The sequence below is a fragment of the Thunnus albacares genome, chromosome 18, assembly GCF_914725855.1.
Source record: "Thunnus albacares chromosome 18, fThuAlb1.1, whole genome shotgun sequence".
NCBI classification, from domain to species: domain Eukaryota; kingdom Metazoa; phylum Chordata; class Actinopteri; order Scombriformes; family Scombridae; genus Thunnus; species Thunnus albacares.
Genome location: NC_058123.1, coordinates 3,017,227 through 3,032,142, shown reverse-complemented (window position 1 = coordinate 3,032,142; position 14,916 = coordinate 3,017,227). Strand labels below are relative to the sequence as shown.

General features: G+C 37.9%; 2 protein-coding genes across 2 annotated transcripts in view; one reads left to right on the top strand and one right to left on the bottom strand.

Moving 5' to 3' along the window:
* LOC122968041 (oocyte zinc finger protein XlCOF6-like) overlaps positions 1–14,916 on the bottom strand; it is an 813,118-nt gene that overhangs the window by 400,126 nt on the left and 398,076 nt on the right. The gene's annotated exons all lie outside the window — the stretch shown is intronic.
* On the top strand, positions 555–6,639 carry LOC122968086 (cytochrome c oxidase subunit 5B, mitochondrial-like). Its single transcript, XM_044333042.1, has 4 exons — positions 555–688; positions 1,539–1,609; positions 4,612–4,711; positions 6,101–6,639. The coding sequence occupies exons 1-4, from the start codon at positions 592–594 to the stop codon at positions 6,211–6,213; spliced, it is 381 nt and encodes a 126-aa protein (XP_044188977.1). The 5' UTR covers positions 555–591; the 3' UTR covers positions 6,214–6,639.

Genomic DNA, 14,916 nt, shown 5'->3' with positions numbered 1-14,916 from the left:
TGAATCCTTTATTAATGATTCATAATCATTAAAGTTTTGGATCGGCTCTAAACATCCTGATGGTCTACGTGGTCGTGTGTTCAGGGACAAACACAAAGCCTCCAGTGTGAATGTAGCCTGTTTAAAAAACTCTATACCAAATATATACTATATATACTATACTAAATAAATATATACTAAATACTAAACTGGTACTATTACAGATGTTTTATTTAATCCTACTGAAATATGCAGTGTGCTGTTTTGCCTTCTCGTCTTCTAGCTTCACCCAAAAGAAGATTTAGTAAATTCTAGTAAGTTCTCGTGTTGTAAATAGTAAATAATTTCTTAATAGTCACATTTACTGATGAGTCCTGCAGTTATAAATGATTACGAACTATTAATAAAGGGTTAAATGTTTCACACATGGATTTATAGTAAATTATCTTGCTCGCACAATGTATAAATAAAGTGTATCACCTTTCGGGACTTTTCTATTTAAGTGTTTGAACTTTGTACTAAAACTATATTTGACGTCAAAAACGAGCGACAGGTCAACAAACCCGCCACGTCATCACCGCGCGACCAATTCTTGACAGTGAAGGAGGAAGAATGGCTGCAAGGTTACTGCTCCGCTCGGCGTACAGAGCCGCAACAACCTGCCGGGCTGCCCGGGTCCCCGCCCTGACCCGGGGCATGGCTGCTGGAGGTGAGGACGACATTTACACCGAGACATAAAGACAGAAACACCGCTGAAATATGAGCTAAAAGAGGCGGTTTGACCGCAGCGCGTTAGCCGGTTAATGTTAGCATTAGCAGCGACGTACCGCTAACTGTAACTGAGGTCAAACGTTATTTTCAACTATTTAAATCGAAAAGTTGATGGTTCCTATAAACAAGCTCAGTTCAAGTGTGTTTCTGTTGTTATTTGATGTTGTACAGTTGAGGACATCTCACGTAAATGAGATATAGTAATGAAAAATCACTCTGCTAATGTTAGCGGGACCAAGCACAACCTATCTGAAGATAACGTTAGCTTCCGATACGGAGTTTAAGGGAAACATTAAGAATAAATATATTTAGCGACTGAATCTCTGATGTTTCACCACTCACAATTATGAAAAAGTGTTAGACATCGTAGCAAAATCCTTAACATTGTTTAAACCCACTTGAAACCGGAAAAAGGGCGATTTCACTGATATATCTCCAGTTAATGTTATATTTAGACCTGTTGAATCTGGACTAGGTTACCAAGGAGACCGCAGAGACTCATTTAACACACGACTTCTCTAATCTTGTGGTTAGAAATTCTACATTTCTCCATTTTTGTCGGTCATGTCCATGTAGAGCTTCTCTTTCGCACTTTAACACAAAGGTAGAAAAGTTATTTTTACCTTCTGAAATGCAATCACTCAATATCTTTATAGAGTCAGTCTTTTCTAATCTGTCTAATGTGAAGCTGTGGTCACTTCTATGATTAGTGAAGGCGACTGAAAATGACGTCTCATCTGCTGCTTTTATCCCTTTTCTCTGACTTGATTTGGTTGTTTTGTTTGCAGGGATTCCCACTGATGAGGAACAAGCCACAGGCCTGGAGAAGATCATCATGAAGGCCATGAAGGAGGGAACGGTACCGATCATTTCTATCAATAAGCATTTGTCTGCAATGATAGTGTGTGTGTGTGTGTGTGTGTTTGGGTGGTGTCCTTTGATTATATCAATCACAGCTGATAAGGGCAATATATGCAGAAAGACTTACATCTACAGTGATTAGTCGATTATTGGAAGTAAATAGTTGGTTTAAAGAAAATAAATCGGCAATAACTGATCAATAATTTTAGTCATTGGCTGATTCCAGCTTCTCAAATGTGGATATTTGATGCTTGTCATTGTTTTATATGACAGTAAATTGAATGTCAGACATAATTAGAGCTGAAACATTTACTTGATTAATTAGCGGATTGTAAATTAATCTGCAACTATTTAAATAATTGTTGAATAACTTGTGACATTTATCAGTTAAAAGCTGCTGAGATCTTCTGTTTTATATCCTCATGAACTGAATATTTTTGGCTTTAATTTGAAGATATTTGAAGACTTGTTTTCTAATAATCTGCTGATTAATTGATAATTAAATAAACTTTAGTTGCAGCTCAAATGTCTTGTTTTACACCAAAAATATTCAGTTTACTGTCAGAGAGACTAAAGAAACCAGAAAATATTCACATTTAAGAAGCTGCACTCAGAGAATTCTGACTTTTTTCCTCTTAAAAAAATGACAAAATGATGAATTGATTATCAAAATAGTTGACAACTAATTGATTAATTGTTGCAGCTCTATTAGAGTGCAGAATAGTCTCACACACACACATTCACACATCGCCGGTGCAGCCATCAGGAGCAGTTTGGGGTTCAGTCATTTGCTCAAGGACACTTGGAGGAGCCGGGGATCGAACCGCCGATCTTCCAACTAGTGGGCTCTTCCTCCTGAGCCCCCTTCGGCGACCTGGACTCAGACAGGCTGCAGATAAACAGATGGAAGGACTCCCTCACGGTCGCCTGTAGAAACAGCGCGCTGATAAAAATCTCTTGCTTCGCTATTCTTCAGCCAAGAGATCGAACGGCAGCATCTCCAGTTTTAAGTAATTAGTCTTTGAGTAGATAAGAAACATCCTTAAATCAGACTCTGTTATCTGCTCCCAGCAGGCGTGTTGTGGGACAAACTGGGAAATGAACTCGGTTATCTCAGATGTTTGGTGTTTTAATAATAGTGTTTTCAGCGGGAGGTCTCTGAGCACATAATGAACTTGGATTGTCGCCGTGGTGACGGTCTCTCTCTGCTTTACTGTTGTAGTAATTACAATAAGAGGTTGATCCAGATTGAACCGGATAAAAGAAAGACTCCTCCTCACGTATCTGGTAACTCTACTGTTCAAAAAAACCTCCACAAGTTTAAACGTCTAAAATATTTAAAAGAAAAACATTTCTGACTGTTGGTTGCAAGAAAATGTTGTTTACTAGTGATACAGCCGTGTATAAGCGTGCTCATGTCCACTGCTTTGAGTCCATGGTAAGGTGGTGTCATTCACTTCCACGTTCACTTCTAAACGGTATATTTTGTTTTCCAGCACTGCAATCAATCTTCTGTAGAAGTTAGTGGTGGTCGTCCGTGGAGAAGGAAGGCATCTTGCTGCTAATTAGCTTTAGCTAAGTGCCACGTTCTCAGTCACTGTCAGGTCATACTGAGGAGGTTATAAAAATGTTGAAACATAGCTAATAGCCTGCTATATCTAAAAAAAAGTCCCAGTGATTTATAAGTATCCAGAAGAAAACAAGAATATCAGCAGAAAAATGTAAGCAGAGGTGAGAGCAAGCAGAAAAGCGTCAGCGCTGTATGAAAGCAGGAAGTAGTATTGGCGGGTCATGTGTTAATTAATGCTTTGTTTGTACTGGAGACCAGCAGTTATACTGGACCAGAGCTGCAATGATTAGTTGATTAATCGAGTGTTTTGTGGCTCAGGTTGGATCTTTGGGGGGGCGACTACGCTCGACAGCGAGCGTGATCGAGGCAAAGAGTCTGTTACCTTATTTTCCTGTTTTGACCATTTGATAAACAAAAATGTCTATTATTGCTTCAATAAATGAAACTGCAGTTAACAAAACTGTATATATATACTCATATTAATACATAGAAAATAAGCTGAATGTTATCTGAAACTGAGGTGATCAGATTTTAAGGCTTTCTGACAGCCGTCCGTAGTCGTATTTACATGAAATCCAGAAGAAGAAGAAGAGAATCAGGTCTTTGTCAGCTGATTCTCACATACTGGAAACACTGACATGACACAAAAAAAGTACGCTGCGGTTGTAATTCAGCGTTTTTAATATGTTTTTTTTTTACCAGAAATAAAAAACGCTTTTATTTTATGAGAAATGACAGGAAGTCCTCTCTCCCGTTAGCGTTAGCGTTAGCATTAGCTTCACCGCGCAGCGTTCAGACAAAACAACGTTTATCCAGCAGCTGCTGTAGATGAGAGCAGAGTTACTGCTGGAAGTTTCTTCAACACTTGTTTGATAAATTGCTGTTAAACACATTTGGAGAGGATTTGAATTACTGTTTTTATTCTCAATTCTTATTATTTTGGAGCCGAATAAAACCTCTTCCTCTCTGCAGGAGAAACCTGTCAACTATTTTAATAATTTGATTAATTATTTTCAGTTGTTTTTGCAGCAAAAATGCCAAATTTTCGATAATTCCAGCTAATTTTTATCTTCTTCGCTTCTGAATCGATTGACACTGTTTTTTTTACTTTTTTACTGTTAGTCAGTAACATGATGTCACTAATAATGAAATAACATGTAAATAAAGTGAAATATTGCAACAATAACAGTGTAAACTTGTGTTATATGTTCAGTATCTAAACAGCATAATGATGATCTGATCTGAGGTCTGTGGTGTCTGATGGTGAACTGTGTGTTTTTCTTTTACTCTCCCAGCCGCCTGAATAAAAAGATGCATCACATAATATAAATATATGAAATAAAACACACAGATTCAGTCTTATATCGACTTGTGTTGTTCACACAGAAGATGATCATTTCTGACCCGGTTCTTCTTCTCTGTGTTTTCAGGATCCCTACAACATGATGAAGCCGAAGGAGTACACCGGCTCCAAGGCCGACCCCCATCTGGTTCCCTCCATCACAAACAAGAGGATTGTGGGATGCGTCTGTAAGTTCCCTGTTTAACAACATTTGGCTGTTTGTTGCGATGTGATATCGTGTAAAACTTTGGGTCCCAGTTGGAAAAAAAGTTTCAGACCAGCTCAGGGACATTTTGATGTTCAAAAAATAAAAGAATCATCAGGAGTCAGAGGTCTGAGCAGCAAACTGTACTTTAAAGACAGCAGAGGAGAGTTTCTCAGCTCAGGACGTCGTCTTTTATACCATCTGGGTCTACAGAGGTCACACCTTTTGTCTGACCTCTTTTATACCAGCCAGTTACACCGTTATCATTTCTTTACATCATCTGTCACAGACCCAAAGTCTCAGGAATAGGTTTTGGACAGAACTGGATATGTCTGACACATCCAGTTTCATCCAGTTATGCTCTTTTTTTAAATTTTTTACAGCTGTTCAGGGCGACTCTTCTCCTGGCTTTACTGCTGTTTTACAGCCTTATTTCTTGATCCTTTCTCAAAGTTTTTTTTTTTTTTTTAAAAAGTGAAGTTTAATATAAACACACTCTGAGTGTGATTACCTTTAACATACTCTGTGTTCATATAGTGATCACAAGTTTTCTGTGAAGTAAACATTCAATATAGTGATCAGTTCAACACACTTCTACTTAATGCTTCGTCATCTTAACAGTAATCATTTGCATTTATCTTTCTCTTCAGCTTCATGTCTCAGCACACAATCACAGCAGCAGCGTCAGATATTAATGACACACTTGTTTCTACAGTATTTGAGTCATTTTAACAGTCATTCATATTTAGAGATAAATAAAGTCAATTAAAAATACATTCAGTAACAAAATACACAGAACAAAGAGTGTATTCAGTTCAACTCTGTTGTCTATATAGTTGTTTAAAATGAAACATAATCTTGTTAATACATATGAAGACAAATACGTCCTGATTGTTTAGTTTATAGTTTATATTTCACTGCGTCCAACAGTTAAATAAACTAATTTAAGGGAATCTCTTCAAATTAAAGTATCAACATCAGTATGAGCCTCAAAGATCCAGTCAGGGTTTCACACACAGTTTTATCTTTAATTTAACGCCTGGTTTGTTTTAATTGTTTCATTTCTGTCCAGTTATCTCAGAAGTTGTTTGTAAAGCTGCTACTAACGATTACTTTCATCATTGATTAATCTCTGTTATTTTCTGGATAATTGATTAACTGTTTAGTCTATGAAATGTTAAAAAATGGTGTTCACAAGTTCTCAGAGGTTATAGTGATGTCTTTAATTTGCTTGTTTTGTCTGACTGACTGAGTCTAAAATGTTGATGTTCAATTAAACTGTCAAATATGAAAATGAAAAACGTAAAATGTTCACGTTTTTTTACTTGGAAAAATGACAAAATGGACTGATCGTCTTCTCTCCTCCGTGCAGGTGAAGAAGACAACACAGCCGTGGTTTGGTTCTGGCTTCATGAGGGCGAGGCCCAGCGCTGCCCGTCCTGTGGTTCCCACTACAAACTGGTGCACCATGAGCTCCCCCACTAACTCCTACATCCCTCCTGTTATTCCAGACATCTGTCACACCGCTGTGCGTCTGCACTCTTGTCAGCTTCTCTATGAAATATTCCTTCAGAACCAGCTGAAGAAGGATCAGACCGCCATGTTTATCTTTTCAGTCTCCGGGAAGATTATTTATCACGGGATCAGTCTACTTCCTGGTCTTAGCTTAAACGTCTGATTGTTCTTCGTCTTGTTCTGTGTCAGTACTTGATCTACCTGCTAACCTCATCAGTCTTTGCTTTACATGACTTGTTGGTTACATTTACACGGGGGAACAGATGTGGTTTGGGACACAACATTTTGAAACATTTCCATTCAGCTGCAGTTTACATTGTAGTATGTACTGTACAACGTTACACTCGGTCCACTTACTCCTCTTATTGAAATAATAAAGTCTTTAACTGAAATGTATCTGCTGTCAATGGGTTTTACTTACCGATACTCGTCTGTCTGGTCGTCAGTAAGATTGAATCCAGAGAACATCTGCAGCACGGCAGAGATCAGGGATTCAATTCCTAAAAGCATCTTAAAAGACGGATTCATGATTATTTTGAAAGTTTGATTGACATGTGTACTGTCAGGTGTGTAGAGACAATAAGTAACTGCAGCTGGACACAGAAAAATACTCATATATTTGAATGGAGAGTGTGAGCGAACCCACACCTTTTTGAACATTTACTGCTTCCACATAGTTTTAGATACAAACTTCATTTGAACTTTAAATGAGTCACGAGACTTTGACCTACAAATCTTTGACCTGCAAATAGTAATGTTTTCAAAATAATATGAAGGAAGTCAAAACCAGCTTTTTTGGAGAATCAAATATATAAAGCTTGCCAAGCAACACAATAATATCCAATAACATATTTTTTTCATCTTGATGAGGGTAAAAGGATTGCTTGTTCAGATGACCAATTTGCTACCTGCTGCCAAAAGGATGAAACCACTGGACAATACCAAAATAAATGCATAATATCCTCCTCCTCATCACCACAAAATCTACAGATGTTATCATCGGTTATTCTCCATATCTTGCATATCTAGCATTTTTCTTGTTGGTAACATCTTATAAAAATATTTTAGCTGAATGTGACGGGTTCATGATTTTACAAGTGTGTATTAAACCAGCAGTCGGGTGTCCATGTGAACAGTGAAAGAGGTTTTCATCGCTGTAATGATTCCTCCTGTTCATACTGGATATTAATAGATCATCAGTATGTACAGGAGGAATCATTACAGCAAGAAAAACTCCTGACCGCTGTTTTTAAGGCAGACTTGAAAAGTTGTGAACCCGTCCTTTAAGGTTAAGATGAAAAAAAATCCATCTTAAACTTAAGAGATGTTTCCCAAAAGCATAACTGAAGACTCTTTGAAATGATGGTAGATTAACGAGTGACTCCTAAACACTCGTAGGAGGTTCAGAGCATCTTAAGAAGCTGCAGAAGGAACCAAAAACTACAAGTTTTCATTGTTTTTTTATCTTATCATGAACACAGTTGTTCTTTAAGTGATGTTTGCGGTAAAATGTGTAAATTTGAAAATGTTCTGCTGAAGATCTTTAAAAACAGCTCACAAATATGTAGTTTCATGTTTAAAAAAGTGTCAGTAACTTCCTAAAACAGCTGGTAACTGTAGTTTTTAGCAAACAAACAGAAAATAGTGCGTTTTTTGGGGACTATTTTCAGCAGCGGATGAATCCACTTCCACAAGACTGGATCAAATGCTCCCATCAGCTGGTAGTAGAGGGACAGTGTATGAAAGGTTCTTTTGGTTTTAAGACCTTTAATATTTTATTGTATGTTGTGGTCATGTGTGTTTATATTTCATGTTTTATCAAATGATGATGATTCCTGATTCCTGAAAGTACCAGACACACAGGAAACCTGGGGCAAGGTGTTATTACGACGATTATTTCCTTCATTTTTATTAATCATTTAGGATAAAAATGTAAGAAAATGGTTAAAAAATGACTTTAATAACATATTCAAATGACTTGATTTATCTAACCAACAGTATAAAACCCAAAGACGTTCAGTTTACCTTCATAGATATTCAAATATTCACATTTAAGAAGCTGAAAGCAGAGACTACAGTGTGTGTTCATGGTGATGAAGGAACATGTCACCCAGTGCAGCGGTGTGACTCACTGACGTGTTTTTAATAGTTTCTGAACAACAACGGAGGAATAAGATATATCAGGCTTTGGATACAAACACAATACTTGTTAGTAGATCAGTTCATTGTTGGTTTGGATCCAAACATGAAGAACATTTTAGAATATCACCAGACATCATTTTAATATATCTTCCTTCATCTGTGAACCAGTGAACGTCACTGTTGAGCTCCTACCAGCAGAGGGCGCCACATACAAACACTTCCTGCTCTGATACACTGATGTCAAAGCTCTCAGCGTGTTTACATGGTCTTCACATCTCCTCTGTGGGTGGTTTCATGGTTAACTTTCTTACGAGGCATCGAGTAACATTAGACACCTTTGTTAAAATCTTAAGTTGCTGCCACAGGTGAACAAAAGGAAGAAGAAGAAATCTGCAGGCTCGCTACTGTGGATCATTAAATCCAGTAATTTAAATTATTGACTCAGTGTCAAGTACTGCACTTAAACCCTGAGAGCATGTGAGAAGTTTAGAGGGAAAAATCACTATTTGGTGGAGCTGTTAACAACTCATAGACATGTGAAATGTGACCCCGACTACACACTGCTTTTTGTAAGACGTCAAAAGCCAAAAAGGTTGGAAACCACTGGTTTCATCTTTAACAATATGTTGTATTATAAAAGCTTGTTATATTATCCATTGTGTCAAATCTTCATCTGAAAAGCAACTAAAGCTGTCAAATAAATGTAGTTTATGTTAATATGGTATTTATTCATTTAAATTACAATTGAACACATTGGATCTACATAAAAGCCTCTTTAAAATCGATTATGAAGTGCTTTTGTCCAAACAGATAAACTGATGGTGCAGCATGTAACACATAGCTCCATATAAACCAGGAACATCGTCTTTGAAACATGTTGGTTAAAGATGATTCTGGTTATGTAAAAACAGTGACAGACTCTTACGAGACGAGCGGTGAGGTGACAGAACACTGTGACAACAACATCGACGTTTCTCAGACTCCCATAAATCACTGCTCCCTGTGACCTTTTACACGCCGCAAACCACAGCGACGTTAACAGCAGCAGCTCGTCGTTCTGTGTCGACACCTTTTAATGCACAACAGACCTGAACTCAGCCTCATAGCTGCAGATTCAGGTCACCGAACATACCGAGAGAGAGAGATGCTCGCTGTCAGTCTTTGACATTTGTTCAATTTTCATATAATAAACAGTAACGATCATCTCAGAATATTAAAATCTGAACTATAGCTATATCCATTGATAAAGGTTATTCACATAAAACTGAAAATATAATATTTATTTATTAAATCACAACTCTTCAGTTTTCCACAAGAACAAATCACCATATTAGAGCTGCAATAATTAATTGATTAACTATTAAATTAATTGCCAGCTATTTTGATAATTAATCATTTTGAGTCATTTTTTAAGAAAAAATGAGTCCAAATTCTCTGATTCCAGCTTCTTAAATGTGAATATTTTCTGGTTTCTTTAGTCTCTATGACAGTAAACTGAATATCTTTGTGTTGCGGACAAAACAAGACATTTGAGGATGTCATGTTGGGCTTTGGGAAACACTGATCCACATTTTTCACCATTTTCTGACATTTTATGGATACTAATCAACAGATTAATAGATAACGAAGGTAATAGTTAGTTGCAGCTCTAAAATATATGTCATAATATATCATCTCTGAGGATTTTGTTTTAAAATGTTACTTTTCTTCAGCCCTGCAACCATAGATTGAGTAAACATGTGTATTTTCTGGATTTGCAGGTGTGTAGCGATGAATAAATAAACAACAACCACTTTGCTTTCTAAAAGAAACAAAATGTAGCAGAGAGTTGCTGTGCTGAATATAAAGAGACTCCACAGCTTTGAGTTGTATTGAATCCTGCAGCAGACACAAGTGAGTCAGATCTGAGGCGTCTTCAGCTGCATAATAAGACAGGCTACTTCTACCTCGTCGATAGATCTTGACCCTAAATGGACTCTGAGGTTTTCAGCATGATTTCTGTGTTTTTTAAAGTAACTTCTCAAAATGCAAAGTGCTTCAAACGCTTTCATCATTTAGCGATGAACCTGATTCTGAGCATCTCAAACAGGAACAGAGGAGCAAACAGTGGTGGAAAGTAACTAATAGGGATGTGCAGAGGGACCAGTATTTGTATTTGTATCTGTATTTGTTGAGGCAGCAAAATTATTTGTATCTGTATTTGTATTACTTACAATACTTACTTACAATTTGTATTGTTACAATAAGTGTTCATGAATAGACTACCTTATGAAGGAGGTCCCCACATCAGGTCTTGAACTGGAGTCTCCCAGATCATAGACGACTGCTATTTTTTACAACCTAACTTTGTGGAAAGGAGAAGGGGAACAACAGGTTATGGAGAGTCCCTTGGGAGCACTTCATGTGTGTCAGTAGTTCAGCTTTATCTCTGGGGAACACCCCCAACTCTGGGAGTGATGTCCAAATTAGGAAATGTGCGTCATGTAGCAGGTGGATGTGACTCCCCTCGTTGAGACCTGCTGATAGACGTTACAGAGGAGAGATAGTGATGTAACCGACCTGTGCGCTGGTATTTAACATGTTTTTTTTTTCTTTCGGAAAACAAATAATTTTAAAAATATTTGTATGAAACAAATATTCGTATAAAACCCACAATTTGTGGGTTTTATACGAATATTTGTAACTAAGTACATTTATTCAAGTCCTGTACTTAAGTACAATGTTGAGTGACTTGTACTTGAGTATTTCCATGTGATGCTACTTTATACTTCCACTCCACTACATTTATTTGACAGCTTTAGTTACTTTTCAGATGAAGATTTGACACAATGGATAATATAACAAGCTTTTAAAATACAACACATTGTTAAAGATGAAACCAGTGGTTTCCAACCTTTTTTTGGCTTTTGACGTCTTACAAAAAGCAGTGTGTAGTCGGGGTCACATTTCACATGTCTATGAGTTGTTAACAGCTCCACCAAATAGTGATTTTTCCCTCTAAACTTCTCACATGCTTTCAGGGTTTAAGTGCAGTACTTGAATAAATGATGCTGAATGTGCTTTAGTTCGTCTGGCTGTGTGTCTTGATCTCAGAGAGATTACCTAATTAAATAAAGGTTATATGTGTACATATTTCAATCGGGAGAGATCAATTGGAAGTGTATAACATTTATTGATGTTAGTGACAGAAAGACCCCATCGATGTGAATCATCTTCATAAAGCGAAGGCTGTTATGAAGATAGCAGAGAGGTCAGGATCCCCCTGGGGTCTACATGCTGATGGTGGTGGAGCGGAGCCGGCAGGAGGTTGATGGAAACCTTTGGATGAGTCTCCTTGGACATCACGGAGGTCATAGTGGTGACGAGGAGGAGGTGAGTAGGTCTGAAAAACAGAATGGTAGAATTGAAATGATATTTAAGGAACAGCATCTAAGGAGACTGAATGGCTCGAGCAACGTGGGCAAGAAATGTGATGGGTCACGTTGGTGTTGTGAATGAAGGGTTTTTAGACGTGATGGAGAGAAATAGCACAGGAGGAAATAGCAGACATTCACCCGTAGTGAAATAAAGACAGAGTGAGGGAAGAGCGTCCACCAAAGTGTCACATACGTACAGTACTGTGCAAAAGTTTCAGGCTCCAAAAGTAAAGTGAGGATGCTTTCAAAAATAATGCCATGAATATTTTTTTTCATCAGTTAACTTGATCCAAAGTTGAGTAAACAGCAGAAAGTAAATCAATGTGTGCCGTGAACAGCTTTGCCTTTGAACCAGCAGCAGTTCTCCTCAGTGCTTCAGCTACTCGGCAGGTCAGTTGTTCCTGCATCTTGGAGAAGTTGCTGCAGTTCTTCTTCTTCTTCTGTAGATTTCAGCACTCAGCTGCTTCTGTGTCTTCATGTTAATCCCAGACTGACTCCATGATGTTGAGATCAGAGACCATCTGTTGCAGGACTCCTTGTTCTTCTTGTTGTTGAAGATATAGTTCTTTACGACTCTGGCTGGATGTTTGGGTTCGTTGTCTTGCTGCAGATGATTAGACTGATGGTGTTGCATCATGGAGAAGAATCTAAACATCTAACGTGCCTTAAAGTTTTGCACAGTACTGGATATAGTACTGTATATATGTGAGATTCTGACTTGTGAATCCCGTTCATGCCAACTTTCAAGCTATAATTACGAAATTCTGATTTTTCTGAAAGCTTTGATATATTCAATTTGTTGCTTCATGCCTGAAAATAAAGCAAATAAGGACGCTGCGGCCTCACATGAGCCAAAGTCCGTCCTTCTAGGTGATTAAACCCAAATGTACTTGATATGGTGCTATGTTTTTAACTCTCACTCGACCAACTTTGTAATCATACAACCATCTTGACTTGTCAGATGATGTGAACACTTCTCAAGTTGTAAACATGAGAGTCTTTCCCATAAAAGATAACACCTTATTGATCCCTGGGGGGGGAATTGACCATGTACAGTAGGTACAGAAAGGTTCCAGCAAGGGAAAAGAAAACTACCCATAAACCCAAATTCAATTAAATCTATATACAGATACAAAAAGTAAACAGTAGGTAGAGAAGAAACTGTATTACTGAAACTGAAATTAGAAGCCTCATGTGTGTTTAATGAGCATGATGATGTTAATATGTGCAGTGATGTGAGCTTATTCTAGGTATTCACAAAAGAGGCTCCCTTTTAACCTCTCCCACATTTTGCTCTCTCATTAGTGCTGAAGAAAAAAAATATTTCTGGCTTCTTCTTTCTTTCTGACTGCCACTCTCCCATCCTCCTCCTCCTATCAGTGAACGGTAAATGGACAGTAATGAGTAGAGGAAGAGCTGTAATACGCTGAACCAGAAGAGACAGTCTGAGTAATAAAGCGTAACTCGTGCTTTCACAAATAAACAATGAGACAGACACATAAACACAAACCCTCATGCATAGGGAGGGAGGTGGGAAATAGCAAGGAAGCGGCGGCGTGGGTAATTGAGCATCGCTGTCCTTTCGGTCGTCATAGGAACGCTATCTCACAAGGGATTATGGTGTTTCAGAAAGCTCTTAAGTTCCAGCAGCTCATTGCATGGTCACAGAAAGTCATTAGAGATGCTACAATGAAGAATTTCATGTCAGCACGAACCAGAAATAGAGTGAATTTGTCGAGTCGGTATCACCTTGACTAGAAGCCTCCGCTTGGTAACTCGTTAAAGCTTCAACAGGCTGCCACACAGCAAAACAAAGGAGCCAATACAATTAACAAATTAATTTATTAATACAGTAAAGCCTTTCTTCACAAGCTTGTTGCCAGTGATTGAATAAGTATTTGGATGCTTTATTTAAAGCAGCTATAATCTATATTTTCAATACCTCCACAGTCCGATCTGTTAGTGTGTAATGTGCTGGTCGAGGCTCGTAGTGATGAACGTACAGAGAATAATCAGTGACTCTGCAGCTCCTCTCGGCTTTACGGGGCTTTATAGAGTTTCAGCTCATTGTTTAGCCGTCTGGCTTTACTGTTCTGGTTCATTCGCTTTCTTAGCATTGCATTCTGGTTTCAAACCTGGACGTAGCACTTTGACAGCAGCATACAAGATGGTAAATGATGTAATCTGTTCTCTGAAAAAGAAGGACTGTTGTGTTGCCCTGGTCATTGATTTGTCCAATGCATTTTTCTTCTTCTGGATAGACTTAGATCAATTGGGTTTAACACAGATGCACATAACTGGTTTCACAGTTATCTTACTGGCAGAACTCAATCAATAGTAGCAGACAGTCATTCCAACATTTAAATCCAGCTTTTTTTTTTTCATGTGTACAGTAAAGTAGCACTTGGATTTTTCTGTTTTACAGTGGACCTACTAAAATATGAATCATAAAATTTTACATTTCCCACACTTCTTGTCTTCTTCAAATGTACCAAATTTCAGGGTGACATGTAAAAGCACTACAGGTGAAATAGTCCAGGTGATATGTGCCAAATTTGAGGTGATATGTTCACTTTTTCATAAAAGCATGAAACTGGGCACACTGGTACAGTTTGGGGCCCTGAACATTTTCAGAAATGGAGCCATCATAAAAACGCCTCGTGGTGGCCATGGCGACCAATTTACTTTCCGCTATAACCTAGTTATGTATATTGCATCATATCTCCTGAACCAAACATGATAACACAGAGAAAGTGATGTTTACCCCCATGTTTTGATGGCCAAGGATTATAATGATACCATGTACAGCATCATAAACTGTTCACCTTTTCTGTATTATCATGTTTGGTTCAGGTGATATGGTGCAAAATACGTAATTCGGTTATGGTGGAAAGCAAAATGGCCACCATGGCCGCCACGAAGTGTATTTGTGATAAATGTTCAGGGCCCCAAACTGTACAAGTGTGCCCAGTTTCATGCTTTTATGAAAAAGTGAACATAATTTTCACATATCACCTGGACTAAAATAGTAAGCAGTACATTTTGGCGTTTGTGTGCCAAAGCTCTCCAAAATAGCGAAAATATGCTTTTAAATATTTCACAAAATAATGCTACT